Raw genomic sequence first — 22,232 nt, forward strand, 5'->3', positions numbered from 1 at the left:
TGGTCAGTGCATGTTATTCCTTTGCTGATTTTACTTTGTATTCTTTTACTGCATAGCTGTGAGTATGACTATATGCTGGGTCTGGTGAATTCTCCCAGAGAATCATCAAACCTGGGGTTGGTCTTGGGGCCCTCCCATAATATAGACCTAAATGTAATGGCTAAATCTATAGAACTCTTAGAATAAAAAACAAGAATACATTTCTGTGACTTTGGGTTAGGAAAAGCCTTCTTAAATATGACACCAAAAACATAAACAGCAGAAGAAAAAAATAGATAAATTGGATTCTGAAAAAATTAAAAACTTTTATTTCTCAAGGAACATTAAGTGATTGTTGAAAATGGGAGAAGATATTTGCAAATTATATATCCAATAAAGGACTTATATCTAGAATATATAAATTATCCTTGCAACTCAACAATAAAAAGACAAAAAATAATTATAAGTGGGCAAAGATTTTGAATTGATATTTCTCCAGAGAAGATAACCAAATGGCCCATAGGCACATGAAAAGATGCTCAATATGATTAGCCATCAGGGGAATGCAAATCAAAACCACAATGAGATACCACTTCATACCCACTAAGATGGCAAGAATAAAAAATTCAGATAATTATAAATAAAGGTTGGTGATTATATGAAGAAATTATAACCTTCATACATTACTGGTGGGAAAGTAAAATGGTAGAGCACCTTTGAAAAAGTTTGGCAGTTTCTCAGAATGCTAAACATAGTTACCATATGATCCAGGGCTTCCACTAAACATATATCCAAGAGATATGAAAATATAAGTTCATATAAAAACTTGTACACAAAGGTTCACAGCAGCACTATTCATAGAAGTCAAAAAGTAGAAACAATCTAGGTATCCATCAACTGACAAATGGATAAATAAAATATGGTGATCAATACAATAATGATACTATTCAGCAGTGAAAAAGAATAAGGTATTGAAACATGCTATAACATAATAAACTTTGAAAAAATTTACCAAGTAAATGGTAAAATACACTGGGGAAAATGGATATTTGACAGTTCAGATTCAGAAGTAAATAAAAAACAGAAGATAATAAAAATGTTTTCTGAGGAAGGAACTTATATTTTATTTGGGTCAAATGTCTAAGTCACAAACCATTGCAATATGAAGGAGAAAAGTATCCCAAAACATTTCTATTGGCAAGTGATTATAACACACACACTGAAATCTGAAGTAAAAGAACTGACATTTAAATCATCTTCATTGTTTTGTCTTTATCAGCAGGATCCTAGGCTATGGATAGTGTGGTCAAACCAGAAAGGGTATGAATCTGATAGGGTACAATTTAGACTGTTCTAAATTAAATTATTTTCTATTTCTCTGTCCTCTGTTAATGTGGCTATGACAGACTTGGCTAAATCTTGTTACTTAATTATGGGGTATTTGGTTAAAGTTATCTAAAATACTATTATTTATTTCAATAATTTTCCATTTTTTGTTTGGCTGTCATCTGGCCTGTCTTCAGCTTGAGAGATCTGAAATTATTAGGCCACTTTGAATCATTGATTTAAACCAAATAAAAATTAATTAGAGATGAGTCTTTCTACACTGTAAGCTTCAGGAGGGCAATAGCCCCATCTGTTTTGTTTACCATTGTATCTCCAGTGGCTGGCACAAAATTAGCACTCAATTAATATTTACTAAATGAATTAATAATAAGAAGAACAGCTAACCCAGTGGTTTTCAATTGTAAAATGCATCAGAATCACCTAAAGAGCTTATCAAAACACAGATTGCTGGGTCAGCATGCCTAGGGTAAATTCCTAATTTGCATTGTGAGTAAGTTCCCAGGTGATGCTGATGCTCTCTAGTACAGTGTCTGGTACATAGTAGGCATGTAATAAATTAAATTAGTCAGAAGAATAAATGAATAAATAGATACTCAACAAATACTTATTAAATTAAATTTTGTTTTCTGAAATAGAAAAGAAGTTGAGTTGAACTCCTTTCCCTGCCTTATTGGGAAAGAAATGGAAAAACTTCACTCCCATGTATAAAGTTGCTTTATACTTATTTTAGTTCTTAATTCATTTTGTTTTTCTTTTTAGTTAACCAGTATATGTCATGATTATACAACACTTTTTCAAAGAGCTTGTGAATGGCATATAATACAAGATAATAGCAGTTACCAGAAAAGATGGTGATATCAAATGTATGCCTAGGAGATGACCTACAATTGGACTATGAAAATAATTGAGAAAATAAAATTTTCAAGGGTATCAGGCAAGGTAACTATTACTTGTGTTTTAAAAAGTTAGTAGAATGAAAGTACAGACTATTTAAGTATTATAAACAACCAGCATGGTATTATTAAAACACTGATTAAATAGACTTACTCTAGACAGGAGTGCCCAACCTTTTTCCTTGTCTGGCTGGTACAAATTGGAAGAATAAGAGTTGCCTTGGGCCACACATTAAATACACAAACACTAATGAAAGCTGATGAACAAAAACAAAGAGTGTGTGCATACTTTTCATGACTCCTGACACCACAGATAAGCAAAATGGGCCTCAAGTAATCTTCCTGTGGCCTGCAGGGTTGGAGCAGGCCACAGGTTGGATATCCTGCAAGTCTAGAAGTCAAGGTAAAGGGTAAAATTAAATAAAACTACCTTAAAAAACTTTTTTTCCCCAAATCAGAAAAAGGCATTGATGAGTGGTAGAGAAAAGGACCTAGAACAATACAAAATACCAGACAGAGAGGTGAGGGTGGAAATCAAATTTTTTTTTTTTTTTGAGACAGAGTTTCAAACTGTCACCTTGGTTAGAGTGCCAAGGTGTGATAGTTCACAGCAACCTTGAACTTTAGCTCAAGTGATCCTTTTGTCTCAGTTTTTTTATTTTTTAATTTTTTTAGTAGAGATGGGGTCTTGCATTTTCTTAGGCTAGTCTCGAACTCAAGAGCTCAAGAAATTCACCTGCCTTGGCCTCCCAGAGTGCTAGGATTACAGGCGTGAGCCACTGCCCCTGGCCAGAAATCAATATTTAGAAATAAGAAAGTAACAAAAATTTCAGGCTGTCAATTTTCTAAATTATAGTTCTAATGATTTTAGTGCCCTTTAAGACCTATAGGTAGTAAATATGCATAATAAAGCCTAAGAGATGTAGCTGGGTCATTTAAATCTCTTTTTTCTTTCCTTTTCCTTTCCTTTTTTTTTTTTTTTTAAATAAGAGACAAGAGTTTCACTCTGTTGTCTAGTCTGGGGTGCAGTGGCATGATCATAGCTCAATATAATCTCAAACTCTTGGGCTTTGGTGATCCTCTAGCCTTAGCCTCTCTAGTAGCTAGGACTATAGGTATGCATCACCATGCCCAGCTAATTTTTTTGGGCATGAATTATGAATTCCTAAGAATTGTGAAACCCTAAGAAAGGAAATAGCAGAGGACATCGATAAATGGAGGAACATACCATGTTCATGGTTGGAAGAATCAACAATGTTAAAATGTCTATACTTCCCAGAATAATTTACCAATTCAACGCCATCCCTACTAAAATACCAACATCTTACTTTCAAGATTCGGAAACAATGATTCTGCGTTTCATATGGAATCAGAAAAAAACCCCGTATAGCTAAGGCAGTCCTTAGTAACAAAAACAAAGCCGGGGGTATTACTTTACCAGATTTTAGGCTATACTACAAGGCCATAGTGGTCAAGACAATATGGTACTGGCACACAAATAGAGACATAGATATTTGGAATTGAATAGAAAACCTGCAAATGAAACCAACAACTTACAGCCACCTAATCTTCGATAAACCAAACAAGAGCATTCACTGGAGGAAAGACTCCCTATTTAATAAATGGTGCTGGGAGAATTGGATATCTACATGTAAAAGACTGAAACTGGACCCACACCTTTCTCCACTCACAAAAATTGATTCAAGATGGATAAAGGAGTTAAATCTAAGGCGTGAAACAATAAAACTCCTCAAAGAAAGAATTGGAAAAACACTGGAAGGTATTGGCCTGGGGAAAGACTTTATGAGGAAGACTGCCATGGCAACAGCAACAACAGCAATACTAAACAAATGGGATCTTATGAAAGTGAAAAGTTTCTGTACAACAAAGGAGACAATAACCACAGCAAATAGACAACCTACTCAATGGGAAAGGATATTTGCATATTTTGAATCTGACAAAAGTCTAATAACCAGGATCTACACGGAACTTCAATTAATGTATAAGAAAAAAACCAACAACCCCATACATCAATGGGGAAGAGAGATGAACAGAATCTTTTATTTTTTTTTTTTGTAGAGATGAAGTCTCACTTCATTGCCCAGGCGGGTCTTGAACTCCTGGCTTCAAGGGATGCTCCTATCTTGGACTCCCAAAGCGCTGGGATTATAGGTGTTAGCCAGCATACCCAACTAGTAGTAGGTTAAATCTTAATATAAATTAATCTAGCTGGGAACATGTACTTTAAGTTCTGTATATGTAATGAAATTTTAAGTAATACTCTGACTATAAACAACTATAAAGTGTTTAGCCACTTTCAACTGAAACAAGAATGGTTTACTAATGACCTCAGTTTAACTCTTCAATATTGTAGTTTTCACCTTTCAAATACAAAAATGTCCAGATTATTTAAATTACCTGGGAAATCTAAGTGAACACATTTTTAAAAATCACAAGGCTTGTCTTATTCTATCCCATTCTTGTGCTTGCATAAATATAAATGTCAAAGAGTATTTGATGACTGTATTTGAGTTAACTTGAAATTAATATTTTAGCATTGGCTAATTCTCCTCCTAAATGGTTTTTGATTCCTTAAAAAAAAAAAAAAAGACAGCTAGGTGCAGTAGCACATACCGGTAGTCTCAGCTACTCTGGAGGCTGAGGCAGGAAGATTGCTTAAATCTAGGACTTTTGGGCAATAGAGCACTATATTGATCTGGTGTCCACACAAAATTAAGCATCAATATGGTGATCTGGGGGCATTTCCAGGTTGTCAAAGGAGGGGTGAACTAGCCCAGGTCAGAAATGGAGCATGTTGAAACTACTGATCCTGTGCTTATCAGTAGTGGGATTGTTCCTGTGTATAGCCACTGAACTCCAACCTGTGCAACGTAATGAGACCCTGTCCCTTAAAAAAGAAAAGAAAAAATAAAGATTAGATTAAAAAAACCAAATAGTGGCACATGGTGGAACATACCTATAGACCTAGCTACTCTGGAGGCAGAGGCAGCAGGATCACTTGAGCCCAGGAGTTTGAGGTTGTAGTGTCCTATGATTCCACCTGTGAAAAGCCACTGTACCCCAGCCTGGCCAACATAGTGAGATCCCATCTCTAATAAATAACCCCCTATCTCTTTTTTAGCTCTCTCCTTCTAGAGGTGTTTTAATACTATAAGCTACCATAATTCTATTCTGAAATTAGGAGGAGCAGATTTGAGCTTTTCATAAAAGGTGATTCTAGGAGTGACCTCAACTTAGAGACCTTGAAGCCATATGCTTTTTTAGAGTTTTATAATACAGAAATGTGTCAACTGTTTCTTTGTATAATGCAATAACTCCATCTACTCTCATCTGCAGGAAATGTAAAAGACTATAATATCATGTTTAGTGAGTCTCAGCAACTCCCAGGATGATTTAGGTGCTTACTTCTCCTCTGTTTGTCCACAGTACTTTTTGTATAACTTGTTAAAAAGAAACTTATTCAATGACACTTGTTAAAGCATGGTAAGGAAAACTTTATTCAGGGCCATCATGATGGGTATAGGGACCACTGCAAATGGGGTCTTGCAGTGGAGGAGAGAGATTGAGTTCAACTCTCAATATAATATGGCTAAGTAGGAATTTATAGCCATGGGCCAGTGTGAGAGATAAGTGGATAGAAAATTAGTAACAGGAAACGTTTGATAAGAGGGATTCTTGCTAAAACTAATAGGATTCTTGTTGAAGACAGACCAGGGTAATCAGATATGACCTGGGGAGTGGTGGAGGATTAGGAACCTGATCAGGTATTGAGGATGGTCAGGAATCAAGGATAATTAGATACTGAAATAAAGGGTTTTGGCTAAAATGACTTAGTGGGATTCTTTTGCTAAAATGGGATTTTAAATGGAAGTATATAGATGGGCCTAGGAGAAGGTTCAGAAGCCTAACTAACATTTGGCCAAGCAATGACTGTCATGGCAATAAGAGTCAAATTTGGAGACAGGACCTGAAAACAAATTTAAAAAACAAGGCTCTCACCTAATATCATGTTTTCTTTAGTACCTATTCTCTATTTTATTTTACTTTTTGGCTGGGGCTGGGTTTGAACCTGCCACCTCTGGTATATGGGGCCAGCACCCTACTCCTTTGAGCCACAGGCGCTGCCCTCTAGTACCTGTTCTTAAAAGTAAGATGTCTAAGTCCAGTTTTATAACGAAAATTAATTCTAAAATTGCATGCCATTCCTAACAACAGCAACTCAGAATTTCAATTTCTTGCTATCATATGCAAATTACTTTCCTTCTTAAAATTAGCAAAGTAGTTTGGTACAGAAACATGTTAGCTATTTAAAAAATGTTTGTTACAAAGGAGACTCAAACAAGCTACTTCATGGTTTGTTACTTATTTGTAAAAAGGCCATAAGCTCATGTATGTTATATAAAACTAAAGGCAAGCTAAACTATGTTAAATGATCTCTAGTTATTTCACCTGGCTTTCAGCTGAGATAGACAGTCTATGAAATTCCACCTGAAAAATAAATGGCTCATATTAAACTCAGGATATGAAATAATTGATCCCAATAAAGTCTGATTCCAAAAGAATATTTATAAACATGGCAATATCCCAGCTAATCTCCCAAGTAGTATCTTACCTGCTTTATCTCACTTTTCAACTGCATGATCCCAGTTCGTTCTGTTTTGGTTGCTCCAGTGGCACCAATCTCATGGATAGAAATAGCGGGACTGACATTTGAATCAATGGGACGAACTATATAGCATGAAAGATTAAAGAGAAAGAGAGAGGATAATTTCTCTACCATGGTAAAAAGACTCAGATGTATGTCTTTATTTTTTACTTAATTTAGAAGCTAACTATAACCTAACCTTGCTATTTTTATTTTTTTAAGCCTTGCTATTTTTAAAAGGTAGTCCACAAACTAGCACCATCAACATTACCAAGGAGTTAGTGTTAGTACAATCTCAGGTCCCACTCTAGACTTACTCAGTCAGAATCTGCAATTTAGCAAGATCCTCAGCTTGAGGAATACTGCTTTCTAACTATCTTTTACCACTATAAGGTCTGGAATCCATTTATCTGACCTTATATTGTTATCCTAAGCATGTAAGTTGAGCATGAGAGATAATGTCTTTTCATTTGCTCTGCTGCTTTAGGTATGCAACACAAAATACTGCCAAAATCACAAGTGCAGGTGGAAGATTAATTTGTGAAGGACTCCTAGTCATATTTTAAGTAAAAGTTGAAAAGATACATTAGATATACTGTAAGCAGCTACACATATATATCACTGTAAATGGCACGAATTACTGGTAATTAGAATATAAGAAAGTTTCCAATGATAGGGGTTGCTAGTTGTCCTAAAGTAGAGACATAACATAATGTAAGGTAATGAATAAAAAATTGAAAACAAAACATGATAGTAAGCAATCCACTTAGTCCACACATCACTGAAAGAAATAAAAAGATGAGATTCATAGTAGTTTTCTAATTCTGTGTCAGAAGACAGTTTTGCTTTTAACTGTTTTACATATTTAAGTTTTATTTATTTGTGGGAGAAAGTTCCTCTGATAGAAGTTAAAATATTTAAAAATGAATAAGGCACTTAACCAAACAGTCTGAAATGGAAATGCAGTTATTCAATCTTACCGCTTCGTTCCACTCCAAACTCCTTGCCACTGAGAATGTGATGCAGAAGATTCTTCATGGCTGAAGGACTGAGATTCATCAGGCCCTCTGTGGCTTCCTCAGCTAGTCATCAGAAATATTAGAACAGAATGACTTCTAATCTGCCTTCCATTCCCTCCCTATTTTTTTTCTATTTTCTTTCTTGTTTAGAGTTTCTGAGTCACTTGCTTAAAATGATAGAATTACAAAATAAATTGGTAGCGTATACTGCTTAGGTATTCATACTGCAATAAATTCTTATTTAAGGACTATTCAGTTTGTAGATTATCCAGGTCATTAATTTATTTTTCACCACTCTTTCACATCATTAGGGTACTTAGTAGAGTCTTTATTTGAAAGTAGGAAAAATAAAAGAACAATTGGAGTTAGATGCCACTCAGAGAAAGGCAAAGAATGTATGTATGCACATGGACTGAAATAATTAAAACTTCTAAGCCTGGAAATATAGAGACTTAGAATAGAAATGAATCTATGAAATTGTGAAGAATATGAGAGGATACTGTGAACTTGTTCATCAACATTAGACACTTATTAAGAATTTATACATGTAAATAGAGCAAGATAGCAGACTAGAGACAGCTTCTTTGCAGTTGTACATAGTGAGATCAGGGAGAAAGGACTCCAGGCACCCCTGGCTGGCAGGCTCTTCCCAGATACATCCCTTTGGGGGCATAAAAAGGCATCAGGAGACTTTAGGGCCCTAAGAGGAGGTTGGAAGAAGAGGAGAAGCGGCACAAGGGTGAGTACTTGCGTGATGGCAGAGGCCAGTTTGTGTGGTGGTGGCAGTGTCAGTGGCACTGGCCACACCAGTTTACTGACAGAAGTCCTGCCCTTCTGGGGTAGTTACTTTGGGAGAGGTTGGGTGAGTGAGCAAGGGAGTGATTTTGAACAGCACCTAGGGGCAGGACTGAGCCATTGAGCAGAGCAGAGCTCTCTTTGTTCGGCTGTGGCACAGCCATTGTGGGAAAGCTGCTTTGCAGTATTAGCCCATAGGGTCCTAGTATGAGGATGGTACTGGCATGCCTGATAAGCAAGGCAGCCTCTCCTTAGGAGATCTGAGTGATAGATGCTTTCCAGGGAAAGCCAATGCATGGCTAAGGGACATGGCTTGGAAAGGTCGAGGTGCGTCTATTAAGCAGGTTGAGAGCTTTAGGCTCCCAACCCTGTGGTGATTGAGGGCAAAGAAGTCAGGAAGACAGGACATGGTCTCCTTGGCAATACACAGGCTTCCAGCCTCCATCTTATACAGTTGTATCAGCATCATGATTAGCATCTAATACCCCAGAAGATAACCTGTTGCCCAGGTAACATATGGTAAGATGTATATATATATTTTCCTTTTTGTAAAAATATTTTCCTTAATCTATTTCCCCCTAGATTTTTCTTTTCCTTTTTTTCACCTGTAATTTTAACTTTTCATTCTTTCCTTCTTCAATAATGAGGGCTCCAGTGTTGCTAGTTTTCTTGCTCCTGTTATACTTCCCTCCCCTCAATTTTCCCTTAAGGTTTTTTATTTGCTTGTTTTGTTTTTATTTATAGTATTTTTGATTTTCTTCTAATTTCCTGGAGCTGGGATCTTGTGTCTGCTCAGGCTGGCAAAGAGGTCCTTACCTCAGGGGATCTACTAACCCAGCCCCCAGAGGCTGGGATTTGTGTGTATGGGTCAAAGTAACCTACTGTACACCACTATTAGTCCTGTCTCTTTCTTTTCTTTTCTTTTTTTTTTTTTTTGGAGACAGAGTCTCACTATTTCACCTTTAGTAGAGTGCTGGGGCATCGGAGCTCACAGCAACCTCAAATTCTTGGGCTTAAGTGATTCTCTTGCCTGAGCCTCCCAGTTAGAGACAGAAAACAAGGAGAGAGAAAGCATAATGTTCATTGAGAGAATTGTAGGACTTTATGAAGTGTTCAAACATACAAATTATAGGTATCCCAGAAGGGGAAGAAGAAAGCCCCAGAGGAATGGAGGCTCTACTCGTGGGCATCATAAATAAAAATTTCTCAAGTATCACCAAAGATTCTGACACACTTCTTTCAGAGGGGTATAGAACAACAGGTCATCTCAATTCAAACAGAGCTTCTGCAAGATACATTGTCACGAACCTGTCCAAAGTCAAGATAAAAGAGAAGATTCTGAAGCAGCCAGGACTAAGCACCAATTGATCTACGAGGGCAAATCCATCAAGGTAATGGTAGACTTCTCAAAAGAAACTGTCCAAACCAGAAGAGAACAATCATCTACCTTTAACATACTTAAACAAAATAATTTTTAGCCCAGAATTCTATATCCTGCTAAGCTAAGCTCTAAAATAGATGGAGAAATCAAATATTTTACTGATATGAAAACACTGAGAAAGTCTGTCATAATAAAACCAGCTCTATATGAAATACTTATACCTATTCTTCACAATGACAATAATAATGGAACACCAGCAAACTAAACACACAGAAACTAAAGGACAAACCCCAGCTTCCACAATGATGCAAAAGATAAAACGAAGCAATGACTTTCACAAATAGGTTGACTTGAACTCCACCACACTTATCAATTCTCTCTAAATGTTAATGACTTGAATTCTTCACTGAAGAGGCATAGGCTGGCTAATTGGATAATAAAGCATGAGGGAGGTGGAGCAAGGTGGCAGAGTATAGACAGTATCTTTGCAACTAAGCGTGAGGAGATTGGGGAGAGAAGACTCCAGGAACCTCTGGCTTGTGGGCTCTACCCAGAAATATCCTTTCAGGGGCACAGGGAGGTGGTGAGAGTTGGCAGGACCCCAGGAAGAGGAGAAAAGCAGCAGAGAAATGGCAAGTGGATGCCATCCATCTGAGGCCAGCTATAACGGCTGTGGTGACTGCAGGGGTAGCTGCTATAGCAGTGGCAAGAGATTGCAGACAGGTAAGGCCTACCCTGTGGGGTTTTTGGATTTTTCTGGAGTAAGGCACTGGGTTGATTTACCTTCGGAGACCTTGGATCAGTGAGAAAGTGTCTTTGAACAGTGCCCAGAGGTGGGCGGGGGATGGGGGGGCGACTGAGCCAGGGCAGAATGGAGCCTTCATTATTTGGCTGCAGGCCAGGTACAGCCATTGTGGGAAAGCTGCCCTGTAGAATTGGCCCTCAGGGTCCCAGAGCAAGGCTCATGTTAGGAGACGTTGGGTGAAGGAGCAAGTGACTTTGAACAGTGCCCAGAGGCTGGGACTGATATGCTGGAGGAGAGTGGAGCTTTAAGAAATCAAATATCTGAATTATAGGGATTCCTGAAGGAGAACAGGATGGTCAAAGGCACAAATTCTCTGCTCCAAGACATGGTGGAGAACTTCCCAAGTATTGCAAGAGACAGAAATTTAGATACTATTTTCAAAACTCCAGCATGACTCAATCCAAACAAAGCATCTCCCAGACACTTTGTAGTTAATTTTGCCAATGTCAATATGAAGAAGAAACTTCTGCAATTAGTCAGGCATAAGAAAAGTATTACTTACAAAGGTAAAAGTATAAGGGTTACTGCAGATCTTTCAGCGGAACCTTTCCAAGCCAGAAAAGGATGGTCATCAACTTTCAACCTTCTTAAACAAAACAATTTACAGCCTAGGATAGTATATCCTGTGTAGGAGATTGAACATCAGGCTTAGAGAAGCAACCACTGGCTCTTAAAGAAGACGCTGGGAGTGAGACAATTTCCTAGCTGGCATAGAGATGTTTTGCAGTCTGGAGATAAGCCCTCAAGCAGCTGCATGTGTTAATGAGATAAGATTGGTAGCTTGTTAGCAAGCAAGTGTTAGACTTTGTAACATTCATAGGGCTAAAGGATGAGAGTTGAGCCCTAGTGGAAAGAGCACTTAGCAACCATTAAGCATGTGATTGTAGTACATGGGTCCCCACTTCTGTAGTTTGAAGCTTCAATAAAAGGCCAAGAGATGATGAGAGTATTTTAAATTGTATATGAAAACATCACACTGTACCCTGTGATTGCATTAATGTACACAGCTATGATTTACTTAAAAAAAAAAAAAAGCCAAGAGAGAGGTTTCTCGGAAGCCCACATCTTGCAGGCATGTACCTTCAATCCGTGTCCTGGCTGTTTTTTTTTTCTTTAATTAAATCATAAAGACATAGATGATGTATACATTAATTCAATTATGGGGTACAATGTGCTGATTTCATATAGAATTAGGAATGCTTACATCGCACTGGTTAATATATACCTCATACCGTTTACTTAGTTATTGTGTTAAGACATTTATACTCTATACTAATAGAGGCAACATGTACCCTTGCATTATGCACCATAGGTGTGATTCCACCATTCACCCTCCATCGATCTGGCCTCCCCTCTCCACTCCTACCCCCCTCCCTTCTTCATCTTTGGCCATAGTTGTGATCTATTCTTCATATGAAAGTGTGAGTGATTGTAAATTGGTTTCATAATAGTACTGAGTACATTGGGTATTTATTCTTCCATTCTTGAGATACTTTACTAAGTAGGATATGTTCCAGCTCCACTCATGTAAACATAAAAGAGGTAAAGTCTCCATATTTTTAAAGGCTACATAATATTCCATGGTACACATATACCACAATTTATTAATCCATTCATGGGTCGATGGGCACTTGGGCTTCTTCCATGACTTGGCTATTATGAATTGAGCTGCAACGAACAATATGGTGCAAATATCTTTGTTATAAAGTGATTTTTGGTCTTTTGAATATACACCTAGTAGAGGAATTGCAGGATCAAATGGCAGGTCTACTTTTAGATACCTAAGTATTCTCCAAACTTCTTTCCAAAAGGGATGTATTAGCTTGCACTCCCCTCAGCAGTGCAAAAGTGTTCCCTTTTCTCCACATCCACGACAACATCTGTAGTTTTGGGATTTTGTGATGTGAGCCACTCTTATGGCAGTTAGACGATATCTCAAAGTGGTTTTGATCTGCATTTCTCTGACGATTAAAGATGATGAGCATTTTTTCATGGTCCATGGGCCATGTGCCTATCATCTTCAGAGAAGCTTCTGTTCAAGTCCCTTGCCCACAATGAAATGGATTACTTGTTCTTTTCTTATTAATAAGTTTGAGTTCTCTGTAGATTCTGGTTATCAAACCTTTGTCAGAAGCATAAGCTTCAAATATCCTTTCCCATTCCCAGAGCAGGGCTGTCTCTGCTTGCTTTACTTACTGTGTTCTTGGTTATACAGAAGCTTTTTAGTTTGATCAGATCCCAGTAATGTATTTTTGGTGTTGCTTCAATTGCCTGGGGGAGTCCTCCTCATAAAGTATTCTCTCAGGCCAAATTCTTCATGTGTTTCCCCTGCACTCTCTCCAAGAATCTTTATAGATTCATGTCTTAAGTTTAAATCTTTTGTTCAGTGAGAGTCAATTTTTGTTAATTGTGAAAGGTGTGGGTCCAGTTTCACTCTTCTAAAAGTTGCTATCCAATTCTCCCAGCACTGTTTGTTAAATAGGGAATCTTTCCCCCAATTTATATTTTTGATAGGATTATCAAAGATCAAATGACGATAAGTGTCTGGGTTCATCTATTGGTTCTCAATTCTGTTCCATACATCTACCTCTATTTTTGTGCCAATACCATGCTGTTTTGATCACTATAGATTTATAGGGTAGTTTGAAGTCTCATAGCATGATTCCTCCTGATTTCCTTTATTTCTGAGTAATGTTTTGGCTGGTTCCATATAAAATGAAGTACTATTTTTTCCAGATCTTTAAAGTATGATGGTGGTGCTTTGATAGGGATTGAATTAAATTTGTAAATTGCTTTGGGTAATATGGACATTTTAACAATGTTGATTGTTCCTAGCCATGAGCATGGCATGTTTTTCCATTTGTTAATATCTTCAGCTACTTCTTTTAACCGAGTTTCATAATTCTCTTTATAGAGACCTTTTGTGTCCTTTGTTAGGTAAATTCCCAAATATTTCATCTTCTTTGGCACAACTGTAAATGGGATAGAGTCCTTGACTATTATTGGTATATATAAAAACTACTGATTTGTGAGTATTGATTTTGTATCCTGAGATGTTTCTGTGTTCCTTGATCACTTCTAAGAGTTTTGTGGTTGAGTATGTGGGATTTTCCAGGTATAAAATCATATCATCTGAAAAGAGTGAAAGTTTGATCTCCTCTGACCTTATTTGTATACACTTGATTGCTTTCTCTTGCCTGATTTCGATGGCTAAGACTTCCATTACAATGTTACAAAGCAGTGGAGACAATGGGCAACCTTGCCTGGTTCTTGACCTGAGTGAAAATGTTTTCAATTTTAATCCATTTCATATCATATTGGCTGTGGGTGTGCTGTTGATGGCCTCCATCAGTTTAAGAAAAGTCCCTTCGATACCTATTTTTTTTCTTTTTTTTTTTTTTGAGACGGAGCCTCAAGCTATCCACCTGGGTAGAGTGCCCTGGCATCGCGCTCACAGCAACCTCCAACTCCTGGGCTCAAGAGAGTCTCCTGCCTCAGCCTCCCAAGTAGCTGGGACTACAGGCGCCCACCACAGCGCCTGGCCATTTTTTGGTTGCAGCCATCATTGTTATTTGGCGGGCCCGGGCTGGGGATTCAAACCTGCCACCTTAGGCGTATGTGGCTGGCGCCTTAGCCACTTGAGCCATAGGCGCCAAGCCGTATACCTATTTTCTTAAGTGTTCTGATCATGAAAGGATGCTGGATATTGTCAAAAGCTTTTTTCTGCATCTATTGAGAGAATCATATGGTCTTTGTTTTTTAGTTTGTTTAAGTAATGTATTATATTTATAGATTTATGCATATTGAACCAACCTTGAGACCCTGGCATGAAACCCACTTGGTCATGGTGTATAATTCGTTTGATATATTACTGGATTCTGTTTACTAGGATCTTATGAAATATTTTTGCATCTATATTCATTGAAGATATTGGTCTATAATTTTCTTGTGGTGTCTTTTCCTGGTTTAAGGATCAGGGTGATATTTGCTTCATAGAATGTGTTGAGAAGTATTCCTTCTTTATCTATGATCTGGAAAAGGTTAAGTAATATAGGTACTAGTTCCTCTTTAAAGGTTTGGTAAAATTCTGATGTGAAGCCATCTGGTCCCAGACTCTTCTTTTTTGGGAGTTTTGATATAGTTGATTCTATTTCAGTACTTGATATAGGTCTGTTCAGCATTTCCAATTCTTTCTGATTAAGTGTGGGAAGTTGGCATGCTTGCAAGTATTGGTCAATTTCTTTCAGATTTTCATATTTCTGAGAATAAAGTTTTTTGTAGTATTCATTAAGGATTCTTTGAATTTCTGATATGTCTGTTATTTTGCCTTTGTCATTTTTGATTGATGATAGTAGGGACTTTAATTTTCTACTTTTGTTTAGGTTGGCCAAAGCTTTATCATTTTTATTGAATTTTTCAAAAAAATAACTTTTTGATTCATTGATCTTTTGAATAATTCTTTTGTTTTCAATTTAATTTAATTCTCTTCTAATTTTAGTTATTCCATTCCTTCTGCTGGGTTTGGGTTTGGAATGTTCTTCTTTTTATGGTTGCTTAAGATGTCACATTAAGTTATTGACTTCCTCTCTTTCCATTCTCTGAAGGAAGGCTTGCAATGCTCAGTTAATTTCCCACTTAGGACTGCCTTTGCACAATTCCACAGGTTCTGAAAATTCGTGTCTTCATTATTGTTTTGTTCCAAAAATTTGGCAATTTCCTTCTTAATCTCATCTATGACCCAGCTATCATTCAGCATAACGTTAGTTTCCATGTCTTTGTATGAGTATGTAGGTACCTGTTATTGGTGAGTTCAACTTTTATTGCGTGACAATCCAAGAAAATGCAAGGAATAATTTCTATCCTTTTAAATTTGCTGAGATTAGACTTGTGACCTAAGATGTAATCAATTTTGGAGGATGTGCCATGGGCTAATGAGAAGAATGTGTATTCAGTTTTGTTAGGATGAACTTTTCTGTAGATGTCTGTTAAATTCAATTGTTGTATGGTGAAGTTTAAGTCCAAAATTTCTTTGCTTAGTTTCTTATTGAAGGATCTACCCAACACTGCAAAGGGGTGTTAAAATCTCCAGCTATTATGGTGCTGGAAGATATTAAATTGCTCATGTCTTTTAGGGTCTCTCTTGTTAAGTTGAGGAGCATTCTGGTTGGGTGCATAAATGTTAATTGACATCTCATCATGTTGAGTGTTTACCTTATAAATATGAAGTAAACATCCTTATATTTTCCTAGTTTTGTTTGTTTACATCCTAGTGTATTTGCAAATAAAATTGCCACCCCTGCTTTTTTTCTGATTTCCGTTTGCCTGGATTACAGATGCCCATCCCTTTACCATGAGTTTATATTTATCCTTTAAGGTAAGATGTATGCAGCACATATCTGGCCTGAGTTTTTGTATCCAGTCAGCCAACCTGTGCCTCTTAAGAGGAAAGTTTAACCATTCATATAAATTGAGAGAATTGATAAACCTGGTAGTATTTTGGGTGTCAAATTTTTCAAAAGTCCAGAATCTTTTCACCACTGTGGAAATTGGGTTTTGCTCAAGAATTTCAGAGTCAGTTTACTTTGGTGGTAGAGCACTGTGCTGGTCATTATGGAGGATGGGTCTGAGAATATCCTGAAGAGCTGGTTTGGTTATGGCAAATTTCTTCAACGTGTGTATGTTATTAAAGTATTTAACTTCATCATATATGAAGCTCAATTTAGGTGGATACAGGATCCTGGGCTGAAAGTTGTTTTGCTTTAGGAAATTGAAGGTCGATGATCATCCTCTTATGGCTTGAAAAGTTTCAGCATAGAGATCTGTAGTCATTCTAATATTCTTCCCCTTGTAGGTTATGATTTTCTTATGTCTGGCTGTTCACAGGATTTTCACCTTCATATTAACTTTGGTGAAGTTAATTGCAATGTGTCTAGAAGATGCTTTATTTGTTTGAGTTGTGCTGGGGTTCTGAAACTGTCTGCTATCTGAATTTCAGTGTCTCTTGCCATGCTTAGGAAGTTCCCCTCAATTATCTCTTGGAGTAGAGTATCTGTGCTTTTTAGACCGTCCTCTTCTTCTGCAGAGATTCCTATAAGGTGAATGTTTGCTCTTTTGGAGTGGTCCCACAGTTCTCTCAGGGAATGATCCATTTTTACTCTCCACTTTGCTTCATCTTTGAGCATTTGGGAACATTCAAAAGTGTTGTCTTCAATGTCAAAGATCACTTCTTCTGCCTGCTCCATTGTGTTACTGAGGGATTCTACTGTATTTCTCAGATCTTTGAGGGATGCAAGTTTTGCTTCAATATGTCAAAATCTTTGGTGATTTTTTCTTTGAATTCATTGAATTCTTGAGACAAGTTTTGAATTGCTTTTTGAATTTCTAATTCTATCTTTAAGTCCATTCTGCTAATCTTATTTGCAACCCAAATTCTGAATTCAATTTCTGACATCTCAGGCATTTGTTAATGAATGGGATCTTCTGTTGTGTGTCCTTTGTCATTCTTTGGGGGAGTTGATCTACTCTGATTATTCATGTTGCCAGAGTTTTCCCGCTTATTTCACCCCATGATTATTTTTCACTGTTTTGCTAGAGAAGCTGGTAAGGTGAAATTTAATTGAGGGCTCCTGGATTTGTAATTAACCAGCACTTTACTGAAGAAGTGGGACTGGTCATTGTGGCTTTTCCCATAGAGCTTTATAAAGGTCCCATTCAGAACTACTGCCTGAAACTCTCAGCACTTGCTTGGTGTGGTGGGGCTAGATGGCTCTGACCAGTATTCAGCTAGTCTCTGTCCAATCCCAGTGAATCAGTGGCTTTGGGCTGCTAAGACCCCCTGATCCCCTATAGGTGACAACTGGAATGGGAGAATCTCACACTCCTGCAATAACATAACCGAGGTACAAACTTGGTGGGTCCCCCTGTGATAGGCCCAGGTCAAGAGTTCCAAACCAAGGGTTCTGGTCAACACAAACACTGATCAGGTCAGAGAGTTCAAAAGGTCTTTAACATCTAGGCAGTGGGGTTTCACTACCAGTTCTATTTGATCTCATTGGGAGGGACTGTGAAGATGCCACCACTGGCAGGGGCAGCATTGCCACTGTCAGGGGTGGTGCCTCCAGTCTGTAATACTGCTGTGTGCAGATTGCAGGAGCCAGCAGGGAACTGGAGGACACTGCCACTGGTTGCAAGGGTCATAGGAGTTGGTGGGGAACCAAGTGGTGGAGCCAGCTGACCCCTGGTTTGGGCTTCAGGAGCCATGCAGGGAACTTGAGGGTGGAGTCACCGCCCTTGGGGGGTCTCAGGGTTTGCAGGAGCCAGGCAGGAGTCACTGGCCACAGGCTGTGGGTTGCAGGAGCCTGGAGGGTGTCACCAGCCATGGGCAATGGGTCGCAGAATTTGGGCAGGAGTTGCAGGCCGCAGGTCTCAGGACCCAGAGGGTATAGTCTCTGGCCATGGGCCACATGGGTCACAGTAGCCCTACGGGAGTCACCAGTTGCTGGTGCAGGTTGCAAAAGCCACATGGGGGTTGCCAACGTGGTTGCTGGTAGCAGGAGCCCAGCAGAGAACAGATGGGCTGTGGTCCCCAGTGGTCAGTAACAAAGGGCCTGAGGTATCCTCTTCCCAACATGGGACAAGTCCTTCTCTCCTTGTGACTCCCCACCTGTATTAAAATTATCATTTCAGTGCAACTATCCCACAGCTCATGAGATGCCCCACCCTAGCAAAAATCTGCCAAACACTCAAGATTTTGCAGGGCGTAGTCTCTCAGGTTGCCAGGAGAAGGAGGAGGGGTGGATTGGAAGTTCAGGAAGGTAGGGAAAATATTAGATCAACTTTTGGCCCAGGCCAGAGACTCCCTGGGCTTTTAGCACTATCTCTCCGTGGAGGGAGTCCTGGCCCTCAGTTGTTCTTTCCTCTTTGGTGAAACAAAAAAGTCCTCTGTTCTCTACTCGCCTCAAGCCTCTCTCCTGTGGGAGGAGGGGAAAGATTCTCGTCCTCTTTGGGATGGGTTTTGTACCTGAAATTTGTTTCCTTGGAGTCTTAGCTTGTTGCAGCAGGGGTGATGCGAACCTGTTGATCCTCTTTCTTCACTCAGATCCTGATCTTCTGCTTTATTGGGTTATTTGTGCCCATTATTTCTTCCTCTGGACAGGAGCCTCTGCTGAAAGCTGGCTTCAGTCAGCCATCTTGCCTCCCTCTTCGGGTGTTTTTATTCGCATGGTGACGGGTTGCCACAGAGGGCACCAACAATCCTGTTAAACTGAGTTTCATTTGTGATGGTGAAATCAAATACTTCACTGACATCCACATGCTGAGGAAATACGCCATGACTTGACCAGCTTTACAGGAAATATACAGACCCATTCTCCATAACAATCAATAGGAGGGTAAACCACCAAAGTAAACCTACCCAGAAATTAAAGAACAAAGCCTAGCTTCCACAATGGTGATAGGCATAAAATTAAGCTGTGAACCTTTGAAAAACAAGATGATGAAAATTCTGTCACATCTATCAATTCTCTCAATTAATATGAATGGTTTGAATTCTCCTTTAAAGAGGCATAGGCTGGCTGACTGGATATAGAAACTCAGGCCAGATATCTGCTGCCTACAAGGAACTCACCTTACCTCAAAAGATAAATCAAGACACAGGGTGAAGGGATGAGCAATGGTACTCCAGACAAATGGAAAGCAGAAAAAAGCTGGGGTTGCAATCTTGTATGCAGATACAAAATGATTCAAACCATCAAAAATGATGAAAGACAAATATGAACACTACATACTGGTCAAAGGAAACACACATTATGAACAGAGTAAAATGGTTAATATCTATGTACCCTATTTGAATGCTTCTCAAAATATAAAACAACTGATCTGAACAATACGATAAATAGATGGGGAGATTTTAACATCCCATTTGCAGTATTGGACAGATCCTCCAAGCAGAAACTAAGCAAAGGAATAATGGATATAAATAAGACCCTAGAACAAATGGATTTAAAAGACATCTCCTGAACATTTCATCCTAACAAAACCAAATACACATTTTTCTCATTAGCCCACAGATAATCTTCTAAAATTGATCACATCTTAGGTTACATGGCTCACCTCAACAAATTGGAAAGAATAGAAATTATCCCCTGTATCTTCTCAGACCATCAAGGAATAATGGTCGAAGTCAACAGCAACAGAAATGTTCACACTCAAATAAAATCATGGAAACTAAATAAACTTAGGCTGAATGATAGCTGTGTTATAGATGAGTTAAGAAGAAGATTATTAGTTTTCTGGAGCAAAATGATAATGAAGCCCCAAACTATCAAAATCTATGGGATACTGCAAAGGCAGTCCTTAGAGGGAAATGTATAGCATTAGATACCTTCATCAATAAAATAGAAAGAGAGCAATTCAACAATCTAATGGGCCATGTCAAGCAACTGGAAAAGGAAAGACAATCTAATCCCAAACCCAGCAGAAGAAAAGAAATAACCGAAATTAAAGGGAAAAAAATTAGAGCAGAATTAAATGAAATTGAAAACAAAATAATTATTCAGAAGATCAGTGGAACAAAAAGTTGGTTCTTTGAAACAATTAACAAAATTGATAAACCCTTGGATACACGAACTACAAGCAGAAAAATAAGATCTATAATAACCACAGTCAGAAATGACAAAGGGGAAATAACAACAGACGCCACAGAGATATAAAAGGTTCTCAATGGCGAACAAGCAAGATGGCAGCCGAGTAGCAGCTTCTGTGTAACTGGGCACAGTGAGAAGGGGGAGAGAAGATACCAGGCATCTCTGGCTGGTGGGTTTTGCCCAGAAGGTGTCCTCTGGTGACCCAGGAAGTCAGTGAGAGACTTTAGGACCCCAGGAGGAGGTCAGAAGTGGTGGAAAACCAGTAAGTAGTGGGTGCCCATTTGTTCAGTTGGAGGCTGCCTGCAGCTGTACCTATAGCAGCAATGAGACTACAAGCGGAAAGAGCCTTGCCTGGGGGCTGTTTTGGTTTGTCTGGACTTGGGCACTCCATTGAATTGCTTTGGGAGACCTTGGGCTGGTGTGCGGATGACTTTGGGTGCTGTCTGGGTCCCTGGATTGAGCTGCTGAGACAGTGAGGAGCTAATGCCATTCAGCTGTGTGCTGCCCACACCGTTTCTGTGGGGGAACTGCTCCTGCATGCTGCAGCATGGGGATCGGGGAGTCCTTGGGTGAGTAATCTAGTGAATGAGTTGCCTAAAGGCAGGGGCTGTGATGCTGGAGGAGATCCAGGTGTTTGGCAGATTAACACTTTTGACCCTCAGGGGCATTGAGGGAAACTGGATTTGGTGCATTGGATAAGCAAGCAGCCACATCAGGAGAGATCCCAGGGATAAGTGCTTTCCTTGGAAAGCTTCTGCCTGGCCTAGGCCCACGGCTTGGAGGGTCTTTTAAGTGGGCCAATGAGACATTCAGGCTCCTAAGCCTGTGGGATCTGTGAAACCAGTTAAGGCCTCTAGTCTCCATTTTGTACAGCTGTATCAACTTTGGGATTAACTTCTCACTCTTCAGAAGATCACTTGTTGCCCGGAAAGTATTTACCAAGATATACATACTGTTTGTTTTTGTCTTTTTTTTTTTTTTTTCTGAACTTCAACTTTTCTCCTTTTTTTCCTGATACTTTTTCTAGTCTATATACAACCTTCCATTTTTTGCCTTCTTTAACAATTAGAATTTTATTTTTGTCAGTGTTTCTGCCCCATTATTATTATTATTTTTTACCTCTCAACTTTATCTTACTAGGGGCTTTTGGTTTTTTTTGTTATGGTTTGATTTAGGGCGTTTTGGTCTCTCCTTTCTACCTGGTGGAGGTGGGGTACTGTATCTGAGCCAGCTGGCACAGAGCTGTTGACCTCAAGGTAATCACCCAACCTGGAACCCCTAGAGATTGGGGGTCCTTAAGGGTGGGTCATAATACCCTACTATCCCTACTATACACTTATAGTATTCTTGTCTTTTTCTTTTGGTGTCTTTCATTTTGTTAATATTTCCTTTTACTCACTCCCTGTTCTCTCTCTTTTCTTTTTTAATATCTTTTTTCCCTTCTTGCTCCTCAATCTTCTCATCCTTCTGGTCTTGTACCAAAAGGACTCATTAAAATTTTAGGCCAGTAACATAGTAACTTAGAACAAGAAGAAGTTAAAGGAAAATTAGGGTAAGGAAACAGATGTAAGAAAGCACTTATGAAGAAGAATCAGCAGAAAAATCCTGACAACATGAAATGCCAGTCCAGAGTAACCCCTTCTAGGGATCATGAGGTAGCTACAGCAGAGGATTCCTCCCATAAGGAAATGTTAGAAATGACA

At 38.7% G+C, this 22,232-nt stretch overlaps 1 protein-coding gene across 3 annotated transcripts in view; it reads right to left on the reverse strand.

The window, feature by feature from the left end:
• Positions 1 to 22,232, reverse strand: part of PHKA1 (phosphorylase kinase regulatory subunit alpha 1) — a 404,208-nt gene that overhangs the window by 52,986 nt on the left and 328,990 nt on the right. For 2 of the 3 annotated variants that reach the window (XM_003803354.3, XM_003803353.3), the window contains 2 exons: positions 7,866 to 7,967; positions 6,853 to 6,968 (listed from right to left, as the gene is read on the reverse strand). In XM_003803354.3, coding sequence (XP_003803402.1) covers positions 6,853 to 6,968; positions 7,866 to 7,967 — 218 coding nt within the window. Of the gene's footprint in view, positions 1 to 6,689; positions 6,729 to 6,852; positions 6,969 to 7,865; positions 7,968 to 22,232 lie in introns of all 3 variants that reach the window. The other variant, XM_012813746.2, reaches the window with a different exon arrangement.

Source organism: Otolemur garnettii, unplaced genomic scaffold (genome assembly GCF_000181295.1).
Source record: "Otolemur garnettii isolate 467f Iridium unplaced genomic scaffold, OtoGar3 scaffold00295, whole genome shotgun sequence".
NCBI lineage: Eukaryota > Metazoa > Chordata > Mammalia > Primates > Galagidae > Otolemur > Otolemur garnettii.